Raw genomic sequence first — 26,512 nt, 5'->3', positions numbered from 1 at the left:
AAATACAAAACAATTCTTATCAGCTGTGCATTCAACTCAGCATTTTCAGACTGAAACTTAGAAGAACTTTTAACTGCAGAATATGTTCATTTTTTCTTCTGCTTAAGATGGTTTTGGAGTGCTTCTCTGAGACTGTCTCTACTTGCAGATGACATGATTGTCAATATAGAAAATTCCAAGGAATATACAGAAAAAGTATAGGCAAGTGTGGAAGACAGTATTGCTGTCTGTGGCTCCCTGTCCAGGGAAGATGGTGCTTCCATACCCGGTAGGTGTCAGACTTGGCCATGTGACTTGGCAATGGAACATGAGTAAAAGTGACATGTCACTCCTAAGCAAGACTTTAAGAGTCTGCACATGGTTCTTCTTCATCTCTTTCCCTCTATTACAACTGCTGGTAAAATTTTTGATAGAGGTTGCTCCATCATCTTGCATTGTAAATGGTGGACCAACCTGTGATGGAAGGTAGTGAGGATGAGAAATAAACTATTCTTGCTGTAAGGCAGTGAGATTTGGGAGTGACTTCTCATGGTAGCATAACCTGGCCTATCATGGCATCTGCAGGAACTGTGCTGTAAGATGCTATAAAAAATCCTGAAATGTGTGGCACTGGCTTCAGGGCCAGGGCAGGCAGTGAGGAGATGCTTATTGGAAAATGAAGGATGGCACTTGGTAAATAGTGTAACATTTGGTAAAACTGTCACCTGGGATAACTTGTAAGGCAAATAATATCCCTAACAACCTTGCGGCTTTAGGCAGAGATGGGCCAACAGAATGCTAGAACATGCTTTGAGCTATGTCTACATGTGACAAGGTATTATAAGAAAGAGACAAACTCAGAAGAGAATTGGCCTACGTACAAGTAGGAATGAAAGTGAAGAATGAGATTCCTGAAAGTTGGAGTCTTGCGCATTTAAATATATCAATGATTCTCATGTCCAGCCAGTAAAAGAAAAATCTGAAAAGACCTTTGAGCAACAAAGGCCAATTAAAACACAGAAATCAAAGATGTGGTTTCAATACATACTGCCAACACACCAGAAAGAATTAGGGTGACACCCCAAAATCCTTACAGTTGGGCAACATAGCTCTGGCAAAAAGAGAGTAAAAAAGGGTAAAAGTTTGTGGCTCTCCCCTATGCTCCTGATAAACTCAATGTACCTGCAGTGAAGTCTAGACAAAGGATACATCTCTCCCAATTAACTGGGGATGTGTCTGTTGGTGCATAGATAGAGCTGACTAAAGTCAAATAGGTAAGAAGCTGTTCACATTTATAAGAGTTGCACTGCCCAAAGAACCACCCATCTGGGCTCAAAGGGACTGATTACCTGAAACTTAAAGCAACCCTTGGGCTCCAGGTCTTCTATAGGCAGGAAACAGTCTGGGAAATATGCTTATTCCCCAAGGAAACCAAATTCTTCACTGCTTTCTTACATGTAACCAAGAAAGGTAAGGGAAAAGGAAGTCCCAGAAAGTGGAGCAAAAGGCCATGGAGAACAATGGACTAGGAAGGTACTCCCAAGGGAGCAGATTAAGGGCCTAATCCAGGACCTTTTCCCAAGCTAGAGAAGACCTCCCTCAACACTTACCCAGTCAGGATTCAGAGCTGCCATGGCCCAGTGACTGCTGTGTGTCTCCCATTCTTCCCCTTTCCAAATGGAGTGTTCATTGTGGTTGTCATGTCCCTGTCCCACCATTGCATAGCACATTTATGGGGTGACAGATAGACTTGCCTTCTTAGTTCATTAGTCTCCAGATCAAAGGGACCACATCATTTTCTGATATAAGGATGATCACAAAATCCTGGACTTCTAGCCTGCTGCCCTGATAAGATGGAATTTTGGATTGTCACCCATGATGAGGGGATAAATATATTCTGGGTGTACAAGGGGGAGAAAAGCAAATATTTGTAATCAGAAAGGTCACAAATAGACTGTATTATTATTTAAAAATATTTATTACCCCTCTCTAAAGGAAGAGTATACTTCCTCGTCCCACTGACTCAGGGTTAGCCACGTAGCTTGCTTCAGCCAGTGGTGTGAATAGAAATGATGTGTATCACTGATGGATAGAAAACTTAAGAGCCAACACATGGTTCCCATTTTATCTTCTTCTGCCATGACAACCACCAGTGTCCCAGATGTAGTCTGGGCCACAATCCCGAATTACAGAAAGCAGTGACATGGAACAGAGCTGCAATGGACCTGTAATGGACATGTCGCATGAATAAGAAATAAGCCCTGGTTTGTGTAAGCCTTTGAGCATAACTTAGGCTGTCCTTACCGTATAGCACAGGTACAGCTATTTGTTTTGTCAGTATTTAGGTATGTCTCCATTAAAAATGAAATCAAATCCCACTTTCTATCTGCTTCATTAATGAGTTTTGCTAGGCATCTGAGTCAGCAGATTTGTGTTGCAGAGAATATGTGCCCTCTAGGTACTCTAGACTGACTTTCAGAGGCCATTTGAGAAGTCTTCTGCCTGGAAGGCCAAGAACAACTTTGGAAGGGAGCTCTGTTGGAGTGCCACGAATGGGTGCAGAAAAGTCCCTTTGTGACCTTATAGTTTGGGGTCCTGGGTCACACTGCCACATGATAGAGGAGCCAAGTTTGCAGGCCACTTGCCCTTGTAAGGCAACATGAGTTCTCCTACATCTTTCTCCGTATGCACACCCCATCCTATACTAGATTAGATGTTCCGAAACATGGGTTTGGGTTTTTTCTTTTGATTGGTAATTCATGAGAAGAAGGATTAATTTCTAGTTAAGGTGGAAAAAACCTGAGACATTTGCTGTAACTCAATCAAACCAAAATGAATAAAGTACAAAATGAGTTTTCTGAACTTCTCAGAGAGCTGGGGATATAGCTAAGTGAACAGAACTCCAGAAAGTGATGAGCTTTTCATAGAAAAGAAAAAAACATGGATTTTCTCATGCCCAGGGAAGGGGAGGATGAGGAGGAATCTCCCATAGATGAGGGAAGAAGAAGCCAGTTGAACTTTTTATTAACATGTGGGTTGGTGTGACAGATTAGAATTCTAAAGAGCCCCAGCTCCAGAGCACATCATTCATCAGCTTGCCCACAAGTCTTTCCACAGTGTCTAGGGACAGACATCAAAGCTGGGAGCAGGGTAGGAGAGCTGAGAGAAATCAACTAAGGTATTTCAGACCTTCAGCTACAGAGAGCTGGAATAAGGCAGAAAAAGCAAGAGAAACTCCTCCAGGCCTTTTGGAAGGGAAAAAAATCAAGGTGCAGAAAGCTGGAATGGGATGGGACTAGAGGGCAAAGTGAACCCAAAAAGCTGGCAGCTGGTCTGAAACACATGGGTCTCCTATCATCTGAAAAGCTGACAGCTAAGCTATAAAGCTCCAAGAAATCCTGAAATTGTGCAGTTCTTAGACTCCAGACCCCACAGAAGGGAAATTTCTGATCCCATTCACAAAACATTTCAAACCAGTAGTGAACTGAATCAAAACTAGAGTTGCAATGAAGTCCAGACCCAGCCCAATTATGGGTCAGATTGACTTTGCTTCCAACTCTAGTGGCTTGACATAAGAAGTGGTGTGTCCTTTTTAGGAAATAAATGTTGACTTCAGTCTCTACCATTCTTTTATGCAAAATGTCTAGCATATAAATTTTTCTAAGTTATGAGACCTAAGAAGAAGCAAGAACATGTGACTGTGACCAAGAGAGTAAGTAGCCAATGGAAATCAACAAAACAGATGGCCCAGGTATTGGGACTTTCAGAAGAGACTTTCAAAAATTAGGATTAAAATGCTAATATGTCTTAGATGAATAGATAATATGTATTAAGAGTTGATAAATTTCAATAGACAAGTGAAAACTACATAGAGGAATCAAATAGATTGAAAGAGATGAAAAATACCACATCAAAAAAGAGGCCAGGCACAGTGGCTCATGACTGTAATCCTAACACTTTGGGAGGCTGAGGCAGGCAGATCACTTGAGGTTAGGAGTTTGAAACCAGCCTGGCCAACATGGTGAAACCCCATCTCTACTAAAACTACAAAAAAAAAAAAAAAAAAAAAAAAAAAAAAAATATATATATATATATATATATATATATATATATATATATATATATATATATATAGCTGTGGTGGTAGACACCTGTAATCCCAGCTACTGGGGAGGCTGAGGCAGGAGAATTGCTGGAACCTGGGAGGTGGAGGGGTTGCAGTGAGCCAAGATCACACCATTGCACTCCAGCCTGAGCTACAGAGTGAGACTCCATCTCAAAAAACAAACAAAAACTAAAGAACTCATTAGATCAGCTTCACAGGAGACAAGATTTCATCATAGGAAAGAATCCATGAACCTGAAGACAGGCCAACAAAAAGTGTCCAAAATGAGATACAAAGGAAAAAAAAAAGTGGAAGCCCTCCCCCAAAAGAATCCAAGATCTATGCAACAATATCGGATGGACTAACCTATGTATATTTGGCATCTCACAAGCAGAAGAGAAAGAATAAGGTAAAAGAAATATTGGAAGGTGTGATGGCTGAGAATTTTCCAAAATTGATTAAAGATATCAATCTACATAGCCAAAAAGCTCACCAAATCCCAAATGGGTTAAATGCAAAGAACACAACACATTAGACAATGTAAAATCAAGCTAATGAAAACCAAAGATAAAATCTTGAAAGCCATCTGAGGACAAAAGACACATCATGTGTATACAAAGGAACAACAATACAAATTAAAGCTGACTTTTTACCAGGCACAGTGGAGGCCAGAAGATGATGGAATAACTTCCTTCAAGTGCTGAAACACTTAAGAGAATGTAGAATATAGAACTCTGTATCCAGAAAGTTGTCTTTCAAAAATTAATGCAAAAGAGACATTTTCAGATATATAAAATCCAAAGGAATGTGTCTTAGTAGACCTGCACTACTAGAAATGGTAAAAGAGTTTCTTCAGGCTGAAGAGAAATTATACCACATAAAACCCTGGATCTTCAGGAAGGAAGAGCACCAGAATGGGTAAATATTAGGGTAAATTTTTTTTAATTTTATCTTTATTTTACATAGTTTATTTTATATATTTTTATATAGCTCTGTATGTAGTTTATATATAGTTCTGAATTATTCAAAAGACTATTAGCAGGCTGGGCATGGTGGCTCATGCCTGTAATCCCAGCACTTTCAGAGGCCAAGGTGGGAGGATCACTTGAGTCCAGGAGTTCAAGACTTGCCTTGGAAACATGAAGAAACACCATCTCTACAAAAAATACAAAAATTAGCTGAGCATGATGTGTGTGCCTGTAGTGCAGGCTACTTGGGAGGCTGACGTGGGAGGATCACCTGAGCCCAGGAGGTTGAGGCTGCAGTGAGCCGTGATCGCACCACTGCACTCCAGACTGGGTGACAGAGTGAGAATCTGTCTCAAAAAAAAAAGACATTATTATTATTATTATTATTATTATTATTATTATTATTATTATTTTGAAGTGGAGTCCTGCTCTGTCACCCAGGCCAGCACACAAAGGCACAATCTCAGCTCACTACAACCTCCACCTCCTGGGTTCAAGCGATTATCCTGCCTCAGCCTCTCGAGTAGCTGGGATTACAGGCATGTGCCGCCACGCCTGGCTAATATTTGGATTTTTAGTAGAGATGGGGTTTCACCATGTTGGCCAGGCTGGCCTCAAACTCCTGACCTCAGGTGATCTACCTGCCTCGGCCTCCCAAAGTACTGGGATTACAGGCATGAACCACCATGCCTAGACATTTTTTTTTTTTTGAAAAAGGTTTATAGCATAGATAGAAGTAAAATGTAAGACATCAAAAGTACAGAGGGGAAAGGGGAATTATACTATTATAAAGTACTTATGCTGTCCCTGAAATATTATAATGGCATGTAAAGATAGATTGTGATGACTTAAAGATGCATATTATAATTTATTTTTTATTATTATACTTTAAGTTTTAGGGTACATGTGCACAACGTGCAGGTTTGTTATATATGTATACATGTGCCATGTTGGTGTGCTGCACCCATTAACTCGTCATTTAGCATTAGGTATATCTCCTAATGCTATCCCTCCCCCCTCCCCCTCCCCCCATCCCACAACAGTCCCCAGTGTGTGATTTTCCCCTTCCTGTGTCCATGTGTTCTCTTTGTTCAATTCCCACCCATGAGTGAGAACATGTGGTGTTTGGTTTTTTGTCCTTGCTATAGTTTGCTGAGAATGATGGTTCCCAGCTTCATCCATGTCCCTACAAAGGACATGAACTCATCATTTTTTATGGCTGCATAGTATTCCATGGTGTATATATGCCACATTTTCTTAATCCAGTCTTTCATTGTTGGACGTTTGGGTTGGTTCCAAGTCTTTGCTATTGTGAATAGTGCCACAATAAACATACGTGCGCATGTGTCTTTATAGCAGCATGATTTATAACCCTTTGGGTATATACCCAGTAATGGGATGGCTGGGTCAAATGGTATTTCTAGTTCTAGATCCCTGAGGAATCACACTGACTTCCACCATGGTTGAACTAGTTTACAGTCCCACCAACAGTGTAAAAGTGTTCCTATTTCTCCGCATCCTCTCCAGCACCTGTTGTTTCCTGACTTTTTAATGATCGCCATTCTAACTGGTGTGAGATGGTATCTCATTGTGGTTTTGATTTGCATTTCTCTGATGGCCAGTGATGATGAGCATTTTTTTCATGTGTTTTTTGGCTGCATAAATGTTTTCTTTTGAGAAGTGTCTGTTCATATCCTTCACCCACTTTTTGATGGGGTTGTTTGTTTTTTTCTTGTAAATTTGTTTGAGTTCATTGTAGATTCTGGATATTAGCCTTTTGTCAGATGAGTAGGTTGCAGAAATTTTCTCCTATTCTGTAGGTTACCTGCTCACTCTGATGGTGGTTTCTTTTGCTGTGCAGAAGCTCTTTAGTTTAATTACATCCCATTTGTCAATTTTGGCTTTTGTTGCCATTGCTTTTGGTGTTTTAGACATGAAGTCCTTGTCCATGCCTATGTCCTGAATGATATTGTCTAGGTTTTCTTCTAGGGTTTTTATGGTTTTAGGTCTAACATGTAAGTCTTTAATCCATCTTGAATTAATTTTTGTATAAGGTGTAAGGAAGGGATCCAGTTTCAGCTTTCTACATATGGCTAGCCAGTTTTCCCAGCACCATTTATTAAATAGGGAATCCTTTCCCCATTGCTTGTTTTTGTCAGGTTTGTCAAAGATCAGATAGTTGTAGATATGCAGCATTAGTTCTGAGGGCTCTGTTCTGTTCCATTGGTCTATATCTCTGTTTTGGTACCGGTACCATGCTGTTTTGGTTACTGTAGCCTTGTAGTATAGTTTGAAGTCAAGTAGCATGATGCCTCCAGCTTTGTTCTTTTGGCTTAGGATTGACTTGGTGATGCGGGCTCTTTTTTGGTTCCATATGAACTTTAAAGTAGTTTTTTCCAATTCTGTGAAGAAAGTCATTGGTAGCTTGATGGGGATGGGATTGAATCTGTAAATTACCTTGGGCAGTAGGGCCATTTTCATGATATTGATTCTTCCTACCCATGAGCATGGAATGTTCTTCCATTTGTTTGTATCCTCTTTTATTTCATTGAGCAATGGTTTGTAGTTCTCCTTGAAGAGGTCCTTCACATTCCTTGTAAGTTGGATTCCTAGGTATTTTATTCTCTTTGATGCAATTGTGAGTGGGAGTTCACTCATGATTTGGCTCTCTGTTTGTCTGTTATTGGTGTATAAGAATGCTGTGATTTTTGCACATTGATTTATCCTGAGACTTTGCTGAAGTTTCTTATCAGCTTAAGGAGATTTTGGGCTGAGATGGTGGGGTTTTCTAGATACACAATCATGTCATCTGCAAACAGGGACAATTTGACTTCCTCTTTTCCTAATTGAATGCCCTTTATTTCCTTCTCCTGCCTGATTGCCCTGGCCAGAACTTCCAACACTATGTTGAATAGGAGTGGTGAGAGAGGGCATCCCTGTCTTGTGCCAGTTTTCAAAGGGAATGCTTCCAGTTTTTGTCCATTCAGTATGATATTGGCTGTGGGTTTGTCATAGATAGTTATTATTTTGAGATACGTCCCATCAATACCTAATTTATTGAGAGTTTTTAGCATGAAGCGTTGTTGAATTTTGTCAAAGGCCTTTTCTGCATCTATTGAGATAATCATGTGGTTTTTGTCTTTGGTTCTGTTTATATGCTGAATGTTTATTGATTTTCATATGTTGAACCAGCCTTGCATCCCAGGGATGAAGCCCACTTGATCATGGTGGATAAGCTTTTTGATGTGTTGCTGGATTCGGTTTGCCAGTATTTTATTGAGGATTTTTGCATCAATGTTCATCAAGGATATTGGTCTAAAATTCTCTTTTTTTGTTGTGTCTCTGCCAGGCTTTGGTATCAGGATGATGCTGGCCTCATAAAATGAGTTAGGGAGGATTCCCTCTTTTTCTATTGATTGGAATAGTTTCAGAAGGAATGGTACCAGCTCCTTCTTGTACCTCTGGTAGAATTCGGCTGTGAATCCATCTGGTCCTGGACTTTTTTTGGTTGGTAAGCTATTAATTATTGCCTCAATTTCAGAGCCTGTTGTTCATCTATTCAGAGATTCAACTTCTTCCTGGTTTAGTCTTGGGAGAGTGTATGTGTCGAGGAATTTATCCATTTCTTATAGATTTTCTAGTTTATTTGCATAGAGGTGTTTATAGTATTCTCTGATGGTAGTTTGTATTTCTGTGGGATCAGTGGTGATATCCCCTTTGTCATTTTTTTATTGCGTCTATTTGATTCTTCTCTCTTTTCTTCTTTATTAGTCTTACTAGGAGTCTATCAATTTTGTTGATCTTTTCAAAAAACCAGCTCCTGGATTCATTGATTTTTTGAAGGGTTTTTTGTCTCTATCGCCTTCATTTCTGCTCTGATCTTAGTTATTTCTTGCCTTCTGCTAGCTTTTGAATGTGTTTGCTCTTGCTTCTCTAGTTCTTTTAATTGTGATGTTAGGGTGTCAATTTTAGATCTTTCCTGCTTTCTCTTGTGGGAATTTAGTGGTATAAATTTTCCTCTATACACTGCTTTGAATGTGTCCCAGAGATTCTGGTATGTTGTGTCTTTGTTCTCATTGGTTTCAAAGAACATCTTTATTTCTGCCTTCATTTCGTTATGTACCCAGTAGTCATTCAGGAGCAGGTTGTTCAGTTTCCATGTAGTTGAGTGGTTTTGAGTGAGTTTCTTAATCCTGAGTTCTAGTTTGATTGCACTGTGGTCTGAGAGACAGTTTGTTATAATTTCTGTTCTTTTACATTTGCTGAAGAGTAAGATGCATATTATAATTTCTAAGGCAACCTCTAAAACAATACCAAAAGAAGTCAAGCTAAAATATCCATGAAGGAGAAAAAATCGGATATTTAATAACAATATGTGATTTTCCCAAAATAACCAAGAAAGGAGAAACAGAACAAAATACAGATGGGATAAATAAAAGTTAAATAACAACATGGAGGCAAGACCCAATTATAATGCTGTTTATAAGACACTGATCAATATACATGTGTAGACAGGTTGAAAATAAAAGGATAAGGAAAAATATGCCATGCAAACACTAAGCATAAGAAAGCCGATTACTAGATTACTATCAGTGTAAACGAAAATGTTGCTGGATAAAAAGGGACATTTCATAATGATTAAAGGGCCAATTCATCAAGAAGATATAGTAATCCTAAATTTTTAATACACCTATTAAAACAACTTTAAAATACCTAAAGCAAAAATTGACAGAAGTAAAGAGTGAAATCAAATTTACATTTCATTCAATCATTCATTCCCTGAAAAAGTCTCATTGCTTTTCTCAGAAGGGGAATTTCTATTTAAATAAAGTTTAATAAATGTGCAATTAAGATGCCATATTGTGTTATTTTGATTATTGGTCTTTTAGGATACAATTTATGTTGCTGATTTCAGGCTGTCTGCATTGTTAAACATTGATTACCATACATTATTTTTTCCTAGACCCTGTGTGGTGCTTCCTTAAGAAAGTTATGCCATAACGATTAATTACAGCAAAGGACTCCTCCCATGATTAACTCTGCTTCAGAGGCTCCGTTTGTTTTTCATATTCAATCATTTCCTCCTACATGATATTGCTTAATCTTTCAGATTCTTCTACTAAAAAATTTACCAGATCCCTGGCACATCTAATTCCTTCCAATATTTCTATAAATCATTGATGATTTTTAATGATTTAGTGTTTCTCAAGCCCTCAAAGCCTCCTAGCGCTACAAACCCTCCAAAGCAGCAGCTCTGCTTAGCAGGCAGAGCAGACGCCCACTCCTGTGAATGAGCAGAACCACCACTCTCAGTGGAAAAGCGTGGTTAACTGTTTCCTCATTGCCCACGAGGAAAGTGTCTTTGCATGCCTGAGGACCACGGCCATTTTGTCATTTCCCATCAAGGTTTTGAAGATTAGTGTGCCATACTGAGGGGGCACCTGTGGGGGAAGGGGTGAATGTCAGCCACAGACTTCTGGCACTGTCTGAGGTGTCTCTGGTTAGCTGCAGCCAAGTTCCAGAGCTTGAGCAACACACAAAGAATCACACTGCATGCTTTACAGGGAGAAAGCAAGGAGAAAATAATTGCAACAAAATTACCCTAAAAGTATTCTTCAATTTTAATGGGCATCAATACATGTGATGCAATGCATGTTTAATTTGGAGCTGTAATCAAGAGTTAGAAGAAAAATTCACCGAATTTACACTTTTGTTCTGACCACCTTGTGGATATCCTCCTTTCTGTACCCAGAAGGGTTCTCTCCCTCTTTTTATTCTGCATTCTATCCCTTTAACAATAAAAATAGCTAATATTTATCGAGTTCTTACTATATGTCTAGGTTTGTCTAAGCACATCTGATTGAATACCAACACTTAGGATGCTGCTATTGTCCCTGTCTTATGGATTAGGAAACTGAGGCCCGGGGCCTTTAAGAAACGTGCCTGAGGGGGCACAGTTGTCCAGCAAGAGCAAGCAGCCGCCTTCCTTACCCATATAGTCTGATTCTGGAGCTTTGATCTGAGCCCTTGGGTCTTGGCAAGTCAATGCCTCGCACCTTTCTCTTAGCCTCCTGTGTTTAGAATCATCACAATCAAGCCCTGGCCGGAAATAGAAGGGACCCTCAGCTGGGATTGCTTGGAGTCAGGAAGGCTACTTTGAAGAAGTTAGGAGAGATTGAGTGTTTGGGAGTCAGAAGAAATCCAGCAGAAGAAGGGAAGGGATGCTCACCAGGCAAAAGGAGCAAAGGTGCAAAGCGCTCAGATGAAGAGCATCACAAAGATGTCATGGGATCAGATGACACTCAGAGGAGAAGCAATGGCACAGTGCCTGGCTCATGGCAAGACCTCAGGAGTGGTTGATGTGTCCATCATTGGCAATATGTGGCTGTTGTGGTCATTATAGCTCCTCTCTGTCCTGAGCTCAGGCGAGCATTCCAGGCCCCAGTGGCGGTTTTCCCTGGCTGTCCCACAAACACTTCAAACTCAGTGGGTCTGGAGGGAGCTCAGTGCCATGGCCAGTACCTGCAGGCAGCGGTCTTGCCTCCCCTCTTCCTCTCTCCCACCTCACATCCCAGCCAGGCCAGTGGTCCCCCTGGCCTTAGGCCTTTTCTCTCTTCACGTTTCCACAGCCTCAGATCAGGCCTTTGTTATCTCCCACATCTACCTTTGTAATAACTTCCTGGCTGGTCCCCCACTCCCCAACCCCAATCCATGCCCTAATGATACCCCCGTTATCTCTCTAAGATTCAGTCAGATCATGCAACCCCTCCAAGCCTTCAATGGCTGACAGTATTTACCCACCGCAAGCCAACAAACAACAGCAAGATCACGCATGAAACACCAAAGCACCCCTGTGAGACTCAGAGATGAGAAAAGATACTATTGCTGCTAGTATGTATGGTTACCCTAGTTGATGAAATAATGAAACAAGCTTAAAAACTGGAAAGGGGGAAGCAAACCCATCATTTGGTGAAGATGGTATGATTATCTGCCTGTGAAACCAAGCGAATCAACTAAAAGGAAACTTGTAAAAACGATTAAAACTAGGACCTAGAAGAAGACTAGGCACAGATTAATATACAGAAATTACCTCCCTAAATATAAACAACCAGTTAGAAAATGTATTGGAAGAAAAGGTGCAATGAAAAAGAAAATATATATAATAATATAATGGATAATGTGCAAGATCTGAGAAATGTGAAAAATAGAACAGCACAGAAAAGACAGATTGGAAACTTCAATTTTATGAAGATGTTACTTCTCCTTACATTAATATGTAAATATAGAAATGTCCTAACAAATATGCCAAAAAATACTAATAAGGTTTTTTTTAGTAATTAGACAAACTAATCTGCAGTTTATGATGGAAAAATAATGCATAATAATCCTAAAAATTTTTAAGAGGAGCACTAAAAAAGACCAAGTCCTGCCAGACACTAAAATATATTAATGTTAAAGTCACAGTTGCTAAAACACAGTGGTATGAATAAAAACCAGAAAAGATCAATGGAAAAAAAATGAAGTCCATAAAAAGACCTACTGGGATATGTATAAGCATTTAGTATATGATAAAAGATAAATGCAATTTAACTGAAAAACTCTCTCAAAGGATCTGTTAAATAATCATCTGGAAGAGCCCTGGGCTTTCTGTTTACTGATCCTATGTGTGCTGAAAGAGGGGGCAGCCAGTGACACTCTTCTTATTCAACAGCTAAGTTTTATAAGTATTTATGTGGGTTAGGAATTCACACATGCCAACTTTAGCATTATTCCCTGAGCAAAAAAAATATCAAGTAAGACAGTCTATCAAAATTACAAGACTTCTCCAAGATGATTGTCACAGGACATGGCAATACATTCTAAAGTCTAGGAGTCTTGCAAGACCTCCAAAGGCAATTTTATGGTAACAGAAGACAGAAGAGTGCAGTAGCTAAGGATACTCATGCCAGTTTTTGCAGTTCCCAGGAAACCAGGATGGCTATTCACGTGAAAGTTCCCCATTTAACACTTTTCAAATTGGATCTGTGAATGATGTTTCTTTCTCCACAGCTGCAGGACAGAGAGAACATCTTCATTTCTTTCTTAGATTCATTTTTTATTCATTATGAAGACTTGCATTTTAAAGACAGACTCTGGAATTTCATTAGCTAGCATTATAAATGTAGTAGGCCCATAGAGATCATTTTTGCTAGAAAAAAAAAGTACCTGAGTAAACTCTTCCTGAGTTTGCTCAATAAGAGTGGAGTGAGCAGCACAGAACAGGTTTTCTTCTTCAAGCGCGTCTTAAGAAGGCCAAAGACTAGGGAGTGACTGTCAAGTTCAGCAATATGGAGGGTGTTGGAGAGCTTGCCAAGACCATCAGATTCTGTAGAGAGAATCCCATGGTCCATTTTATCATCACCATCATCATCATTGTCATCACTATTTGTCTGGGAGAGTGGGCTCCTGGACAGACTTGTGTGGAATGTTTGGGGTAGGGAGTGATGGGTGGTAAGTCAGAGAGGATGCTTGACCATTCTGTGTACATGAGTTGGATTCATGTCACCTCCCTGCTTTCAGCTCCCCCTCTTTGCCTTGCGTTATACCAGGTACTCCCTATTTCTGAGCTCACATTCTTGGGTCTTCTGCGTCATAGCTCCTCTCACCACCACCTCTTCCCGAACTTTAATAAATATATGGAGCTCTCTTGCCTGATGATAATCCCTCTCCTGATCTCTTTTTTCTTATAGATTTATTCGTCTTAATTCCTTTGCTTTATTTTAGTGGGTTCTTGGTAGGGAGCAGAGAGAAACAGATGTGCCACCTTTAACTGGATGCCTGTCGAATGGTTTTCAGCAAGAAAGTTTTCAAATTGCATGGTGCTGAGCAGAGAATGGGTTGTAGGGGAAAAAAAGGCCGAGGAGACTATTGCTGCCATCCAGATGACGGCCAGGGAATAATCAGTAGAGATGATAAAAAGGTCCAGACTCCAGCGATATTAGGAAGTGGAAGTGATGAGGTTTGGAGATGGACTGGACGTGGGAGTGCCAGTGGGGCAATTGAGGGCCAGCAGCAGGGTGGGTGGTGTGCTTTCACAAGACGTGAGGGGAGGTCAGAACGAGAGTTCAGTCACAAACGTGTTGAGCCTGGGACATCTCTGCTGCACCCATGTGGAGAGGACAAATAGACAGGTTATTGAGACTGGAGCTCGGATGGGATGGTGGGGGGCAGATCTCAACAAAGGGTAGCTGCTGTCGTGATTGCTCTTGGGCTGCACATGACTGTGTGCATGTGTGTGCCCCCCACCTGTGCATGCTTCTGAAGGGAGCCAGTCTGATTCCCTGCCACCCTGATAGGTGTGCAGCACTTGGAGGGTGGGTGACAGCAACAGCACACCTTTGCAGAAACTCACATTGAGAAGTGGACAGCTCTGATCCATGACCTGAGGCTCTATTCATGGGGCTCTTCCTCTTTCAGCCATGGATACAGCTGTCATGGCTCACGTGGTCTGACTGGGACAGCTTTTACTATAAGAGGGAGACGCCACTTGCAAGTGAGGCTCTCTGCTGGGTGCAGAGACAGCATAGGCCCATGTTGCTCAGTCAAATATCCCTCCAGAGAATTTTATTTATTTGTTAAGGGCTCCAGGGTTGTGTTTACTGGGGGAGGTTTGGGTAAAAAGCTCAAAGACTGATCTTGTTTCCTGCTTTTCTACAAAATAAAAGTAATCAAGCCTCATACATTGCCATTGGTAAATGGTGCAGCCACTGTGAAAAACAGTCTGGCAGTTCTTCAAAAAGTTAAACACAGAGTTACCATATGACCCAGCAATTCCACTCCTAGTACATACCCAAGAGAAATGGAAACATATGTCTACACAAAAACTCGTACATGATATTCATAGTGGTATTAGTCATAATAGCCAAAAGGTGGAAACACCTAACTGTCTATCAGCAGAACAAGTAAGCAAGATATGGTCTATCCATACAGTGGATTGTTATTCTGCCATAGACATTTAATCCATTTACCTTTAAGGTTAATGTTGATATGTGAGGTTCTGTTCCTGTCATATTGCTAATTGTTTCCTAGTTGTTTTATAAATTGTTTCTTTCATTTTCTCTATTTGTCATTGTGGTTTGGTGAAATTCTGTAGTGGTGCCCTTTGATTGCTTTCACTTCCTCCTTTGTGTGATTGCTTTACCAGTGAGTTTTATACTTTTGTATGTTTCCATGATGGTGAATGTCATCCTTTTGCTTCCAAGTTTAGGACTCCCTTGAGCATTTCTTGAAGGGCCAGTCTAGTGGTGACAAATACAGTCATCATTTACTTGTCTGGGAAAGACTTTATTTCTCCTTCATTTATGAAGGTTGTGTTGCTGGATATAGAATTCTTGACTGGCAGCGTTTTTGTTTGTTTGCTTTTTCTTTCAGCACTTTGAATATGTCATCCCATTCTCTTCTGGCTTGTAAGGTTTCTGCTGAAAAGTCTACTGTTAGTCTAATGGGGTTTCCTTTATAGATGACTAGACGCTTCTCTCTTGTGGATTTTAGAATTTGCTCTTTAACTTTAGACAGTCTGATTATAATGTGCTGTGGCAAAGTCCTTTTTGCATTGTTTTTTCCTGGGGATTTCTGAGCCTCCTGTATTTGGATGTCAAAATCTCTTGCTATGCAGGAATTTTTCATATACTATTTTATTAAATAGGTTTTCTAAGCCTTTTGATCTCTCTTCAACCTCAGGAATACCAATAATTTATAAATTTGGCTGTTTTATGTAGTCCCAAACATCTCAAACGCTTTGTTCATTCTTTTTATTCTTTTTTCTTTAATTTTTCCTACTGGATTCCAAAAGACCTGCCTTCAAGTTCTGAAATTTTTTCTTCTGCTTGGCCCAGTCTGTTGTTGAAGTTTTCAAATGTATCTTACATTCCTTTCAATGAATTTTTTAGTTCCAGAAAGTCTGTTTAGTTGGTTTTTTTGGTTTTGTTTTTAGAGATATCTATCTCTTTGGTAAGTTTCTCATTTGTGAATTAATTTTAATTCATCCTGAATTAATTTTCTGAGTTCTTTCTATTGATTTCCAGATTTCTCTTGCATCTCATTGAGCTTCTTTAAAAATCAGCATTTTGAATTATTTATCTGGGATTTTGAGGATTTCTTTTTTGGTTAAAATCTATTGCTGGAGAATTATTGTGTTCCTTTGAGGGTGTCATATTACCTTGCTTTTTCATGTTTCCTGTGTCCTTACATTGATTTCTGCATATCTGGTGTAACAGTTGCTGCTTCTTATTTTTTAATTTACTTTCATTTGGATGTGGGGGTTCCTGAAGATGTGACTCTCTGTTGGTTGGGTAGGACCCTTTGGCTTTGTTTCTGAGTGCATGCAGTAGTGAAGACTGTATGATTTCTTTGGCTGTGAATAGCATTAGTGGTATCTGTGGTTTCTTTGGGATGTTAGGGTGTAGGTATTGGTGGAGGCTGTGGTAAAGTTGTGTGGGGACTAAAATGCCAGATGGGCCTCTCTTCTGTTTCAGCCACTCTCTCTTAGTGGGCTAAGCATGTCTGTCCTTGTGCCCTGGCACCTGTATTGGCGGTTCCAGGCAGACCAGTTCTTGGGCCTCTGGTTGGCTCTCTCAGATGCTATTTGTACTAGTGATGTCCTGGTTGGGTGAGTGGGCTCTCGAGCTCCTGGGCAGCCAGGATGGTTTGAGTGATGGTAGTAGCAGTGGTTGTGAGATGCTCTGTTGGGTCCCAAGTGCTGTGCATTTGTGTTGGCAGTGGTTGCAATGGGCTGTGCAGGCCAGCCCCCAGGCCAGCAGGCAGCACTTGCAGGTAGGAGCCAGCTGAGATGGTAGTGGTAGAGTGTTTATGCCTGACCTCTGCCCTACTGGAAAAGTGCTTGACTGTCCCAGGTGGTGAATTGGGTTGTGGAACCCCCAGGACCCTGGATCCTGCACTCTGTTGGGGATGAAGGCAGGCACAGCCGGACCAGGTGAACTTGTGCTAGACCCCCAGTGTTAAGTGCCCCCAAGTGGAAAGTGCAAGCACCTGCCTTGGTGAAGGGCTAGGGAGGGCATGGCAATCCCCAGGCCCCTGGTGAAATGTTTGAGTGAAGGGCAACAACCACTATGCTGAGGTCCTGCTATGGGAGTTAGGGCCTGTTCCAGTGATCACAGCCTTGGCTGGAGAGTGGGGAACTTGTGTCCCTCTCACACCCCAGTCCAATCCAGGCATCCTCCCCCATCCCAGCTGTCACAGCTGACTCACTGTTCAGTCAGACCTGGCAGCTCACACCTAACCCACAACTCAGCCCTGGGCCATAAGAGCCCCTACCCAGCTCAAGACCAAGCCTCCACAGCTACTCTCGTCCTGCTGAGTTCCCAGGGGAAGTGCCTACTTTCAATGCTGGTGGCTGCAGCCCATGCCATGCTTGCTTCCCAGTTCTAGTTGTGGGAGCTCACACTCTGCTCACACCCTTGTTCCACAAGCAGCAGCCCAAGTTTTCCTAATGCCTAGACCTAACGCCATTGTTTCATGGAACCACACAGTCTGTTAAAAGCTAGGACCAAGAATGACATCTTACTCTAGCTGCTTAGGTCTTAGGAAGGATGTGGGACCCAGGGCGTGTTCCCTCCCTGGAGCAGGACTGGGGAGGGTTTAGGTGCTCTCCTATGGCCTGGATTTTATGATCCCCCATTGGGAAAGTGGACCACAGAAAGACTATCACCCTCTCTGGTACTGGGGAGTCACTCTGGTTCCCAGCCCGTCCTGGCCATGCAGGCTGCCTGTTTTCCTTCTTCCTAGATTGTGGAGTTTTCTTTTGCTTTTCTGTTGAACTGCTGTGTTCCGTCTTGGATAATGTATTCAAAGTGTGATTGCCTACATAGCATTTTGGTTCTTCTAAGTGGATGAGGCATGCTTGAAATGCATCTAATCAGCTGCCTTGAAAAAAAAAGACATTTCTTAGTATGGTTTGTATTGTTTGTGTTTCTTTTCAACACACTCCTATTTATGAGACTTATGTAATCTCCTTTGTTTTCTTCAGCCTTATTTCAGTTTTGATTTTTTTTCATGTTTAGGCATGCACTCAATCTGGACCCCATTTTTGTGATTTGTGTGGCAACAAAGATCTAATTTGATTTTTTCCACCATGGTGAGCCAGTTGTCCCAGGTCAATGCATGGGGCCACGTCCAGTGTTTCACCTCTGCAACACACCAAGGCCCGTGAGCCCCAGCACTGCCACTGGGATCTCTGTTCTACTCTGTATATGTATTTCAACATCATCCTTTCATGACTGTTTTTACATTAATGAGCTTCTAATTTATTTTTGTATATGATAGGAAGTAGGCATTTAACTTCATAGTTTCCCAAATAATTAGTCAATTCCAACCCAGTGTAGATTTAAAATGCCAAATCATATTTTAAAATATACTACAGCCTGTTTGGGGCTTTTTCTTCGCTTCCCCTGATTTATCTGTTTTTACTCCTGCATCAGTATTGAGCTTTGTGTACCTTTCCCTGTTCTTCCTCATTACTCGCCCTTTTTAGCTTTGGCCTGACTGTTCTCATTTGTTTTGTTTTTCAGATGAAATTTAGAATTTCTTTCTTAAGTTTTCACCCCCCAGTCCTCCCAATACCTTAATTGAAAGTGTACTAAGGTAAAACTGGATATGGCAAAGTTGATGTCTTTTCACTGTTGTATTCTCCTGTCCAGGAGCACAGCACATCTTCCACTGTGTCCTTTAATGCCCCCTTCCTTGATGAAAGTCTGGTGCATTTCTTCTTAAACTTATTGTCAGGTATGTTGAGGTTTTTATTGCTATTGTGAGTGTGGTCCTTTTCTTTTATTATAGTTTCTGTTTATTACTAGTAGGAAAGCTATTGACTCTCCTGTATTTACTGTGGAATTTTTTATGGCTAATTTTTTCTTTATAATTTTCATTGGTTAGAAAATATTTGAATACCAGTTATCAAAATAACAAAAACCAAATTTCCATAAGCCCACTAGACTTACTTGTGGGCTTTCCCCCACATATTTATCTGCAATTTTATGACTTAAAATCGAGTCATACCATATAAATGATTTGCAACCTACCATAATTTTTGGATCTCTCTCTCTCTCTTTTGTTTTGTTTTTTTTTTTTTTTGAGATAGGGTCTCACTTTGTCACAGAGTGCAGTGGCACAATCTTAGCTCACTGCAGCCTCAGCCTCCTAGGCTCCAGTGATCCTCCTGCCACAGCCTACCATATAGCTGAGACTACAGGTGTACATCACCATATCTGGCTAATTTTTTTGTATTTTTAGTGGAGACAAGGTTTCATCATGTTACCCAGGTCTTGAACTGGATCACTTTTTTAAATAAACTTTTTATTTTAGAACAGTTTTAAATTGACATAAAAATGGCAAGGATAGTACAAAGAGTTCTCATATAACCCACCCCTGCTTCCCTGTTATGAATGTTTTCCATTAATATGGTACATTTGTCACGTGAATGAACCCAATACTGGTATGTTATTATAAACTAAAGTCCACACATGACTTGGATTTCCTCAGTCTTTCCCTGCTGTCCCCTTTCTGCTCTAGGACCCCCTCCATGACACCACACTGCCTTTCGTCACAGTCTCCATAGGCTCCTTTTGATGGCGACACTTTCTTGGACTTGCCCTGTCTTCAATGACGCTGACAGTTTTGAGGAGGACTGGTCAGGTGTTTTGTAGAATGTCCCTCAGCTGGTGTTTGTCCAGTGTTTTTCTCATGACTAGACTGGGATTTGGGGTTTGAGGGAGGAAGAGCACAGAGGTGCAGGGCCGTTCCCATCACACTGAATCAGGGACACGCACTGTCAACAGGACTTACCCCTGCTGATGCTGACCTGGGTCACCTGGCTGAGGGTGTGTTTGTCAGGTTTCTCTCCTATAAAGATACTCTCTTCTACTCCGATTCCACATGGTACCCTTTGAGAGCAAGTCACCAAGCATAGCCTCTAATTAAGGAGTTGTGGGTTACGCTTTGTCTTCTTAAGAACAGGGTATCTATATACATTATTTGGATTTCTTCTGTGTGGGAGATCTGTGTTCTCCCCCATTTATTTAATCCTTTGAATCCAAATTTGTATGGATTCATGAATATTTATTTTTTACTTTGGGCTATAATCCAATTTATTTTTTGTTTTCTTGCTTAAATTGTTCCAGCTTTGGCCATTGGGACCTCTTTCAGTTGGCTCCTGTGTCCCTGGACTTAACCTCTTCAGTGTGTGTGTGTGTGTGCACGTGCACACACATTTATCACTTCCTTACTTTCTGGCACTAAAAGATATTCCAGGTTAATCTTGTATGTTTCCTGCCCCAGTCCTGGAATCAGCCATTTCTCCAAGGAGCCCCATTTTTTATTGGAGAATGGTATTAAAGGCCAAGTTCTGGTGCTAGGTGCCCTTTACTATTGAGCAGGTTGCTTCTAGGCCCTCTCAGCTGACAAAACAAGAAGTTGTGCATGCATGCCAACCTGTGTGTATACACACATCTTTAGATATTTCTCTGTGTAACCATGTGCATCAACATGGAGCTTATCATGAGTTCATACTGATGTCTCCAGTGCTAACCCATTACCCGTGGATCATTCTAGCTCCTTCTCTTGCTTATGTACCTGGCATCAATCTAAACTTACCAAGACCTCTATGATACGTTTTCATTTGGTTAAGTTTAAAAATATTTTATAAAATAGTCTACAAAAATGTCATGTAGTTGTTTATTCATTTAGACAGGGTCTTACTCTGTTGCCCAGGCTGGAGTGCAGTGGCACACTCATGGCTCACTGCAGCCTCAACCTCCCAGGCTCAAGCAGTCCTCCCACCTCAGCCTCCCAAGTAGCTGGGACCACAGGGGCATATCATCATGCCCAACTAATTTTTTATTTTTCATTTTTGTAGAGATGGGGTCTTGCTGTGTTGCCCAGGCTGGTTTTGAATTCCTGGCCTCAAATGATCCTTCCACCTTGGGCCCCCAAAGTGCTAAGATTACAGGCATGAGCCACTGCACCCAGCCCATTTTGGCTTTTTGCTTCTTATCTAAATATAGCTGTTAACAATGCCAAGTTTAAGGGTAGCTAAGCAAGGTGGCAAAATAGCTTAACACAGCAGGAAAAGGGGGAAAAGTGGAAATGCATTGGTACTTAGAAATTAGGTGGCAAAAATCAGTGGTCTGGGATGTCAGCAAGAATGGTGGGGTACACAGCCCCATGGGCCCGTTCCCCAAAGAAACATTGAAAAATCTAACAAAACTGTCTCAACCAACTTCATCAAAACTTTGAAAAATAGGCAAAGGTTTACAGCAACCAAGCAAATGCTGAATCAAGAAAAAGGCAGGTGGGGTGTGGTGACTCACGCTTGTAATCCCAGCTTTTCAACTTTGAGAGGCTGAAGCAGAAGGATCCCTTGAGACCAAGAGTTCAAGACCAGTCTGGGGAACAAGCAAGACCCTACCTCTAAAAAAAGAAAAATAAGAAAAAACTTAAAAATGGTAGGAGAGCCTGGTGCGGTGGCTCACGCCTGTAATCCCAGCACTTTGGGAGGCCAAGGTGGGCTGATCACAAGGTCAGGAGTTTGAGACCAGCCTGGCCAACATGATAAAACCCCGTCTCTACTAAAAATATAAAAATTAGCTGGGTGTGGTGGCAGGTGCCTGTAATCCCAGCTACTCAGGAGGCCGAGACAGGAGAATCACTTGACCCCAAAAGGCGGAGGTTGCAGTGATTCGAGATCACACCACTGCCCTCCAGCCTGGGCAACAGAGTGAGACTCTGTCTCAAAAAAAAAAAAAAAAATGGTAGGAGAGCCTGGTGATGACTCTGTTTGCCCTCCTCCCACCCCTGCAATCTTGAAGGCAGCAGCATGTTCCTAGCATGGGACCTGGTCCCTGCTTCTGGAGGCAGAGCACACCTTACTTGAAAAGAAATGGGTATTTATTCTCACCAGTCTGGTGGCTGCCTGAAGGGCTGACACAGGCACTTGTCTTTGTTTCACCTAACTCAGAACCCACTTGCTGCAGAAGAGTGGCAGACATTGCTTGGAAACATTGTAAGGCAAATAACTTGCAGCTTCCTGGAGCTAAAAATTATAGTTGAAGCAAACAATGAAGCACTGAAAGCTCTGGAAAAAAACTGAGGAGAGAGATGCTTTTGGAAATTAGGGCATTCAAAAGTACCTGTGGATACCGGGAAATGTAGAAAGCCCCATACATGCGCAGGGAGCTTGCATGCTCAGAAAAGATCTAAGAAGACCTGAGCTTTCACCTGGGGCTGGTCTCTATGCTCAGTGCAAGTAGGAAGTGAAGGCTAAGGTAGAGCTGGGAACAGCCTGGCTAATGAAGGAGGCTCCAGCACAAAGCCATCCACAAAACAGATTGGGAGAAGTTTCTGTTACTTTTTCTGTTTCTCTCTCTGTGTGTCTCTCTGTTTCTCTCTCTCTCTCTCTCTCTCTCTGTCTCTCGGCTTCTGAATCTGAGATGCCCACTCCATCAGGGAGGCCTGGTGTAGATGATAAGGATGTTTATAAAAGCAGCAGGCAGGAGGTGGCACCCAGGGCACATGGCAGGCTGCCTGTCCTTTGGGGGTGCTCTTGGAGGAGGAGGGACTCTTGGTGGTGCTGGGAGTGCCCTGGAGCTCCTGTGCTACTCAGATGTCTCAGCTTTAATCTCTGGAGATTGCTGTGGTTCAGATGCCGGTCAGATGCTGAGTTGATCCTTATTCTATCAGAATGCTGTAGCTCCAGGGTAGGGCTCACCCCCATGGCCTCTGTCTGTGGGAGGCCAGGACAGAGTTGCTCATCTAGTCAAGCAGTGGGACTAGATAGGCCTGGAAACCAGCTCCCCCACTGCAGCAGACACAGATGTGGCCCAGGCCCAGGCACCCCAATGTGGGGAACGGGCTTTCCTGAAGTTGGATGGGCATGCCTTTGGTGAAAGCAGTTTTGGGTTTTGATTTGTGGACACCTGGGAATGTGGGGTGGTGCTTGGCTGGCAGCAGCTGCTGCAGCCCTGCCGAAGGCATCTGCCTGGGGCCCTTGCCAAGCTGACACCGCAGGTATGGAATATCTCCCCTGCCTGTGTGCTGGCCACCATGAAACCGTAAAGAATTTCCAGAGGAAGCACAGTGGTGGGGTGTGTGGTTGGACTGTCTGCCCTGCACTGACAGTGCCTCCTGTGCCTGAACACACATGGTCTCTCCATGCAGGAAGGACGTGCCTGTGGAACAGGTGACACACGCAGACAGAGAGCAAACCAAGAAGGTGGTGTACGCGGTGGTCTATGGAGCAGGTAGGCTGTGGGCCGGGAGCTGGGGTCTCAGGGTCACCTGTAAGCTGGCAGCTGTGTGCCTGTGTTTAAATGTGGCTGTGCCTCAGAAATCATCTGTAAGTCCCTGGGTGTTGTTTATGCTCTGATGACACCTGCAGTCACCAGACACTGGCCAGACCACCCCATGTCTTGACCTGCTCAGAGTCACATCCAGCCTCTCAGGGGAGGTCATGGAGGTGGGCAGGTCAAGTGTGACCAAGCCGTTGGCTCCACCCCTACACCATACCACTGTGCTAGGCACCACTGCTGTGCTTGGAAACCTTCGAGGAGACCCTCGTCCACACACACACCAAGGCATTATAAAGTTAGACAGCCTCAAGGTGTGCAGCGCTTGGACTTGTTGTCACATCTCAACATGCACCCCATCTCCCTAGGGCAGAGCTCACCCAGCTGGGCCATGCAGCCAGAGCACCCCACAGAGGGCAGAGCCAGGCCTTGGGCTGGGAGCAGGGCAGTAGGGGTCCAATCTCAGGGGTAGCAGATGGGAGAAAGCGGAGCTAGGCCAGGAAGGACTGGAGGCCGGAGGTTTGGGCTGCCTGGGGCCTCTTCTGCAAGCCTCTCCCTCCCCTCCCCTTTTTGCATCCTTTCCTGCTTCTGCTCCTCTCCCTCCTTCCCCCTACCCCCCAGCCCCAACACCCATGTCAGAGCAGGCCTTCTACTCTCTTCCAGTCGCCCTTCTTCTCCTCTCCGTTGGACTCCCTGACATGGGCTGTCTGGGATTTTTTAATTCTTTTCTGGCCCTGGGTCATGCTGAATCAGTGTGGCCTAATTTCCCCAGCCAGCCAGCTCCTTCTTAAGCCTGTTCAGACCTCCTTTTCCCTGTGATCAGTTCTTCTTTGAGCAGCAGGGCTTGTGCAAAGACCCTGAAAAGAAGATTCACCATCCTGCCATGGAAACCCTTTGTTTATTCACAGAAAGGCAGAAAAACCAAACAAGCTTCAGTGGAAGAATAACGGGGCAAGCACATAGTAGATTGTCCCTAAGAGCTGCCCTACAGTCTGCATTGAGACTGTGGTGCTGTTGAACAAGCGTCCAGAGTGCCCCACCCTGAAACTGTGGATGGCTGGCTTGTCTAGAACCACAGCCAATCAGCCAGGCCAGCTCCAACCTCAGAGCTGTGCACTGCTCTTCCCTCTACAGGAATGCCTGCCCCTGCACCACCAGAGCCCATCCCTCACTTCTGCAGACCTGCACTCAACTCTCCCCTCTGCAACCTTCCTCAACCACAGTATTTGTTACCCATTTCTAGGTAATGAATTGCCACAAACGTAGTAACTTAAAATAATACACATTATCTCACAGTTTCTCTGGGCGTGGGCATGCCATAGCTGGGTCCCCTGCAGGGCTGCAGTCAAGGTGTTGGCTGGGGCTGTGATTGCATCTGTGGCTTGACTGGGGAAGGATCCACTTTGTTGGCTTCTCTTTCTTTTTTTTTTTTTTTTTTTTGGAGACAGAGTCTTGCTCTGTCCCCCAGGATGAAATGCAGTGGCACAATCTCAGCTCACTGCAACCTCCAACTCCCGGGCTCAAGCCTCCTGCCTCAGCCTCCTGAGTAGCTGGGATGACAGGCACCTGCTACCACATTCGGCTAGTTTTTGTATTTTTAGTAGAGATGGGGTTTCACTATGTTGGCCAGGCTGGTCTTGAACTCCCGACCTCAAGTGATCTGCCCGTCTTGGCCTCCCAAAGTGCTGGGATTACAGGCGTGAGCCACTGCATCTGGCTGGCTTCTGTTTCTTGCTGGCTGTCAGCCAGAGATGGTCTCAGCTCCTTGCCACGTGGGCCTCACGCCTTGGGCAGAGCCTACATCTTGGCAGCTCTGCTCTTCAAACCAGCAAAGGAGCAAGAGACCCCAGCTTTGCACCCACTCGCCTGTTCATGGTCTCATGCCCCAGCTCGAACATGGGTACCTCAAAGATAGGAGCTCATCACTTTAGCTCACTGCCTGGCACAGAGAAGACACAGGAACAAATTAGTGGACTTGGTGGTCTCAGCTCCACTTTTGAAAACATTTTGATTGTATACATGGTTTTTGGAAAATAGACTGAGAAACTTTGTTTTAAAGAACTAGATTCTGTGAGTGACAGTAGTGTGACATTGGATGGGTTCTTCTCAGAGTTGCTTGGTCCACTTCCTCCTCTCAGCCTCTTCTGTGCTGCACCCCTGAACCTCCCTGGGGCCTCTGTCTTGCGGGGAAGGCATCACTCTGCCAAATTATATGAGAGTTTGTTGCCTTGCATCCTGCTCCAGCATCTTGTGTTGCAATCATAACATTTGCTTCTGCTCTGCCGGCAGGACATCACCTCCCCAATCCTGGGCCAGGCAGCCTGGGCTTGATCCCCAACCCTATCACCGCCTGACTGTGTGGCCTTGTGCAAGGCCCTCCGCCTCCCTGTGCCATCTCCTCCTGGGAAAATGCTTTCATAGGGTGGATGGGGCCATACCTGGCACACAGTCAGCTCTCATCTCTGTCATCTGCCATTATGTCTGAGTCCTACTTCACTTCTGTGCCATGTCAATAAATGCCTCCAAGTGACTGAGAAGCTTCTGTAGGTCTCCTGTGGCAGCCCTGGCCTTGTCCCCAGCTGGGGCAGCCACCCCAAATCCAGCTAGGAGGGAGGAATGGAGAATGAGAGTGCCGAGCACCTGCCGTGGAGCAGCTGTGCTCCGGCAGGATGGATGCCCCCACCTACCCAGAAAAAGGTGGTCTTCTCTGCCACCCGTTTGGCTCCTTCTGGAAGATTCACTTTTTTTTTTTTTTTTTTTCTGTAGAGGAAAAGAGCTACATTTTGTAAGTAAGCACTGAGTCATTAGCCATAATGTTGAAAAGGGTAATTTGGCTGCTTTTAGCTGTGACAGTGGCACGAGTTCCCACCCCGAGCCTCCGGCTCTGCTGTTCCCATTGTTCCGGTCTGGCTTGACAGCTGGAATTACTGTGTATCCGCTGCTGTGGGCTTAGGCTGGTCTCTGTTCTCCTTGTGTTTGAAACTTTGTCACATGAGCTGGGACTGAGGAAGTCAGGGAACTTGCCAGGCCTCCCGGGCTGCTGGGGACGCTGTGAAAATTCCATAGAGGAGCTTTGCACCTACCAGCTTTCAGCGGATTGTAGTGACGTGTTTCCACATAACACA

General features: G+C 43.2%; 1 protein-coding gene across 1 annotated transcript in view; it reads left to right on the top strand.

Annotated features, from left to right (window-relative positions):
- POLN (DNA polymerase nu) overlaps positions 1 to 26,512 on the top strand; it is a 166,055-nt gene that overhangs the window by 121,316 nt on the left and 18,227 nt on the right. The window contains exon 19 of the mRNA XM_055246226.2: positions 23,260 to 23,342. Coding sequence (XP_055102201.1) covers positions 23,260 to 23,342 — 83 coding nt within the window. The remainder of the gene's footprint in view (positions 1 to 23,259; positions 23,343 to 26,512) is intronic.

The sequence above is a fragment of the Symphalangus syndactylus genome, chromosome 16, assembly GCF_028878055.3.
Source record: "Symphalangus syndactylus isolate Jambi chromosome 16, NHGRI_mSymSyn1-v2.1_pri, whole genome shotgun sequence".
Lineage (NCBI taxonomy): Eukaryota > Metazoa > Chordata > Mammalia > Primates > Hylobatidae > Symphalangus > Symphalangus syndactylus.
This window is presented reverse-complemented; position numbering and strand designations above follow the sequence as displayed.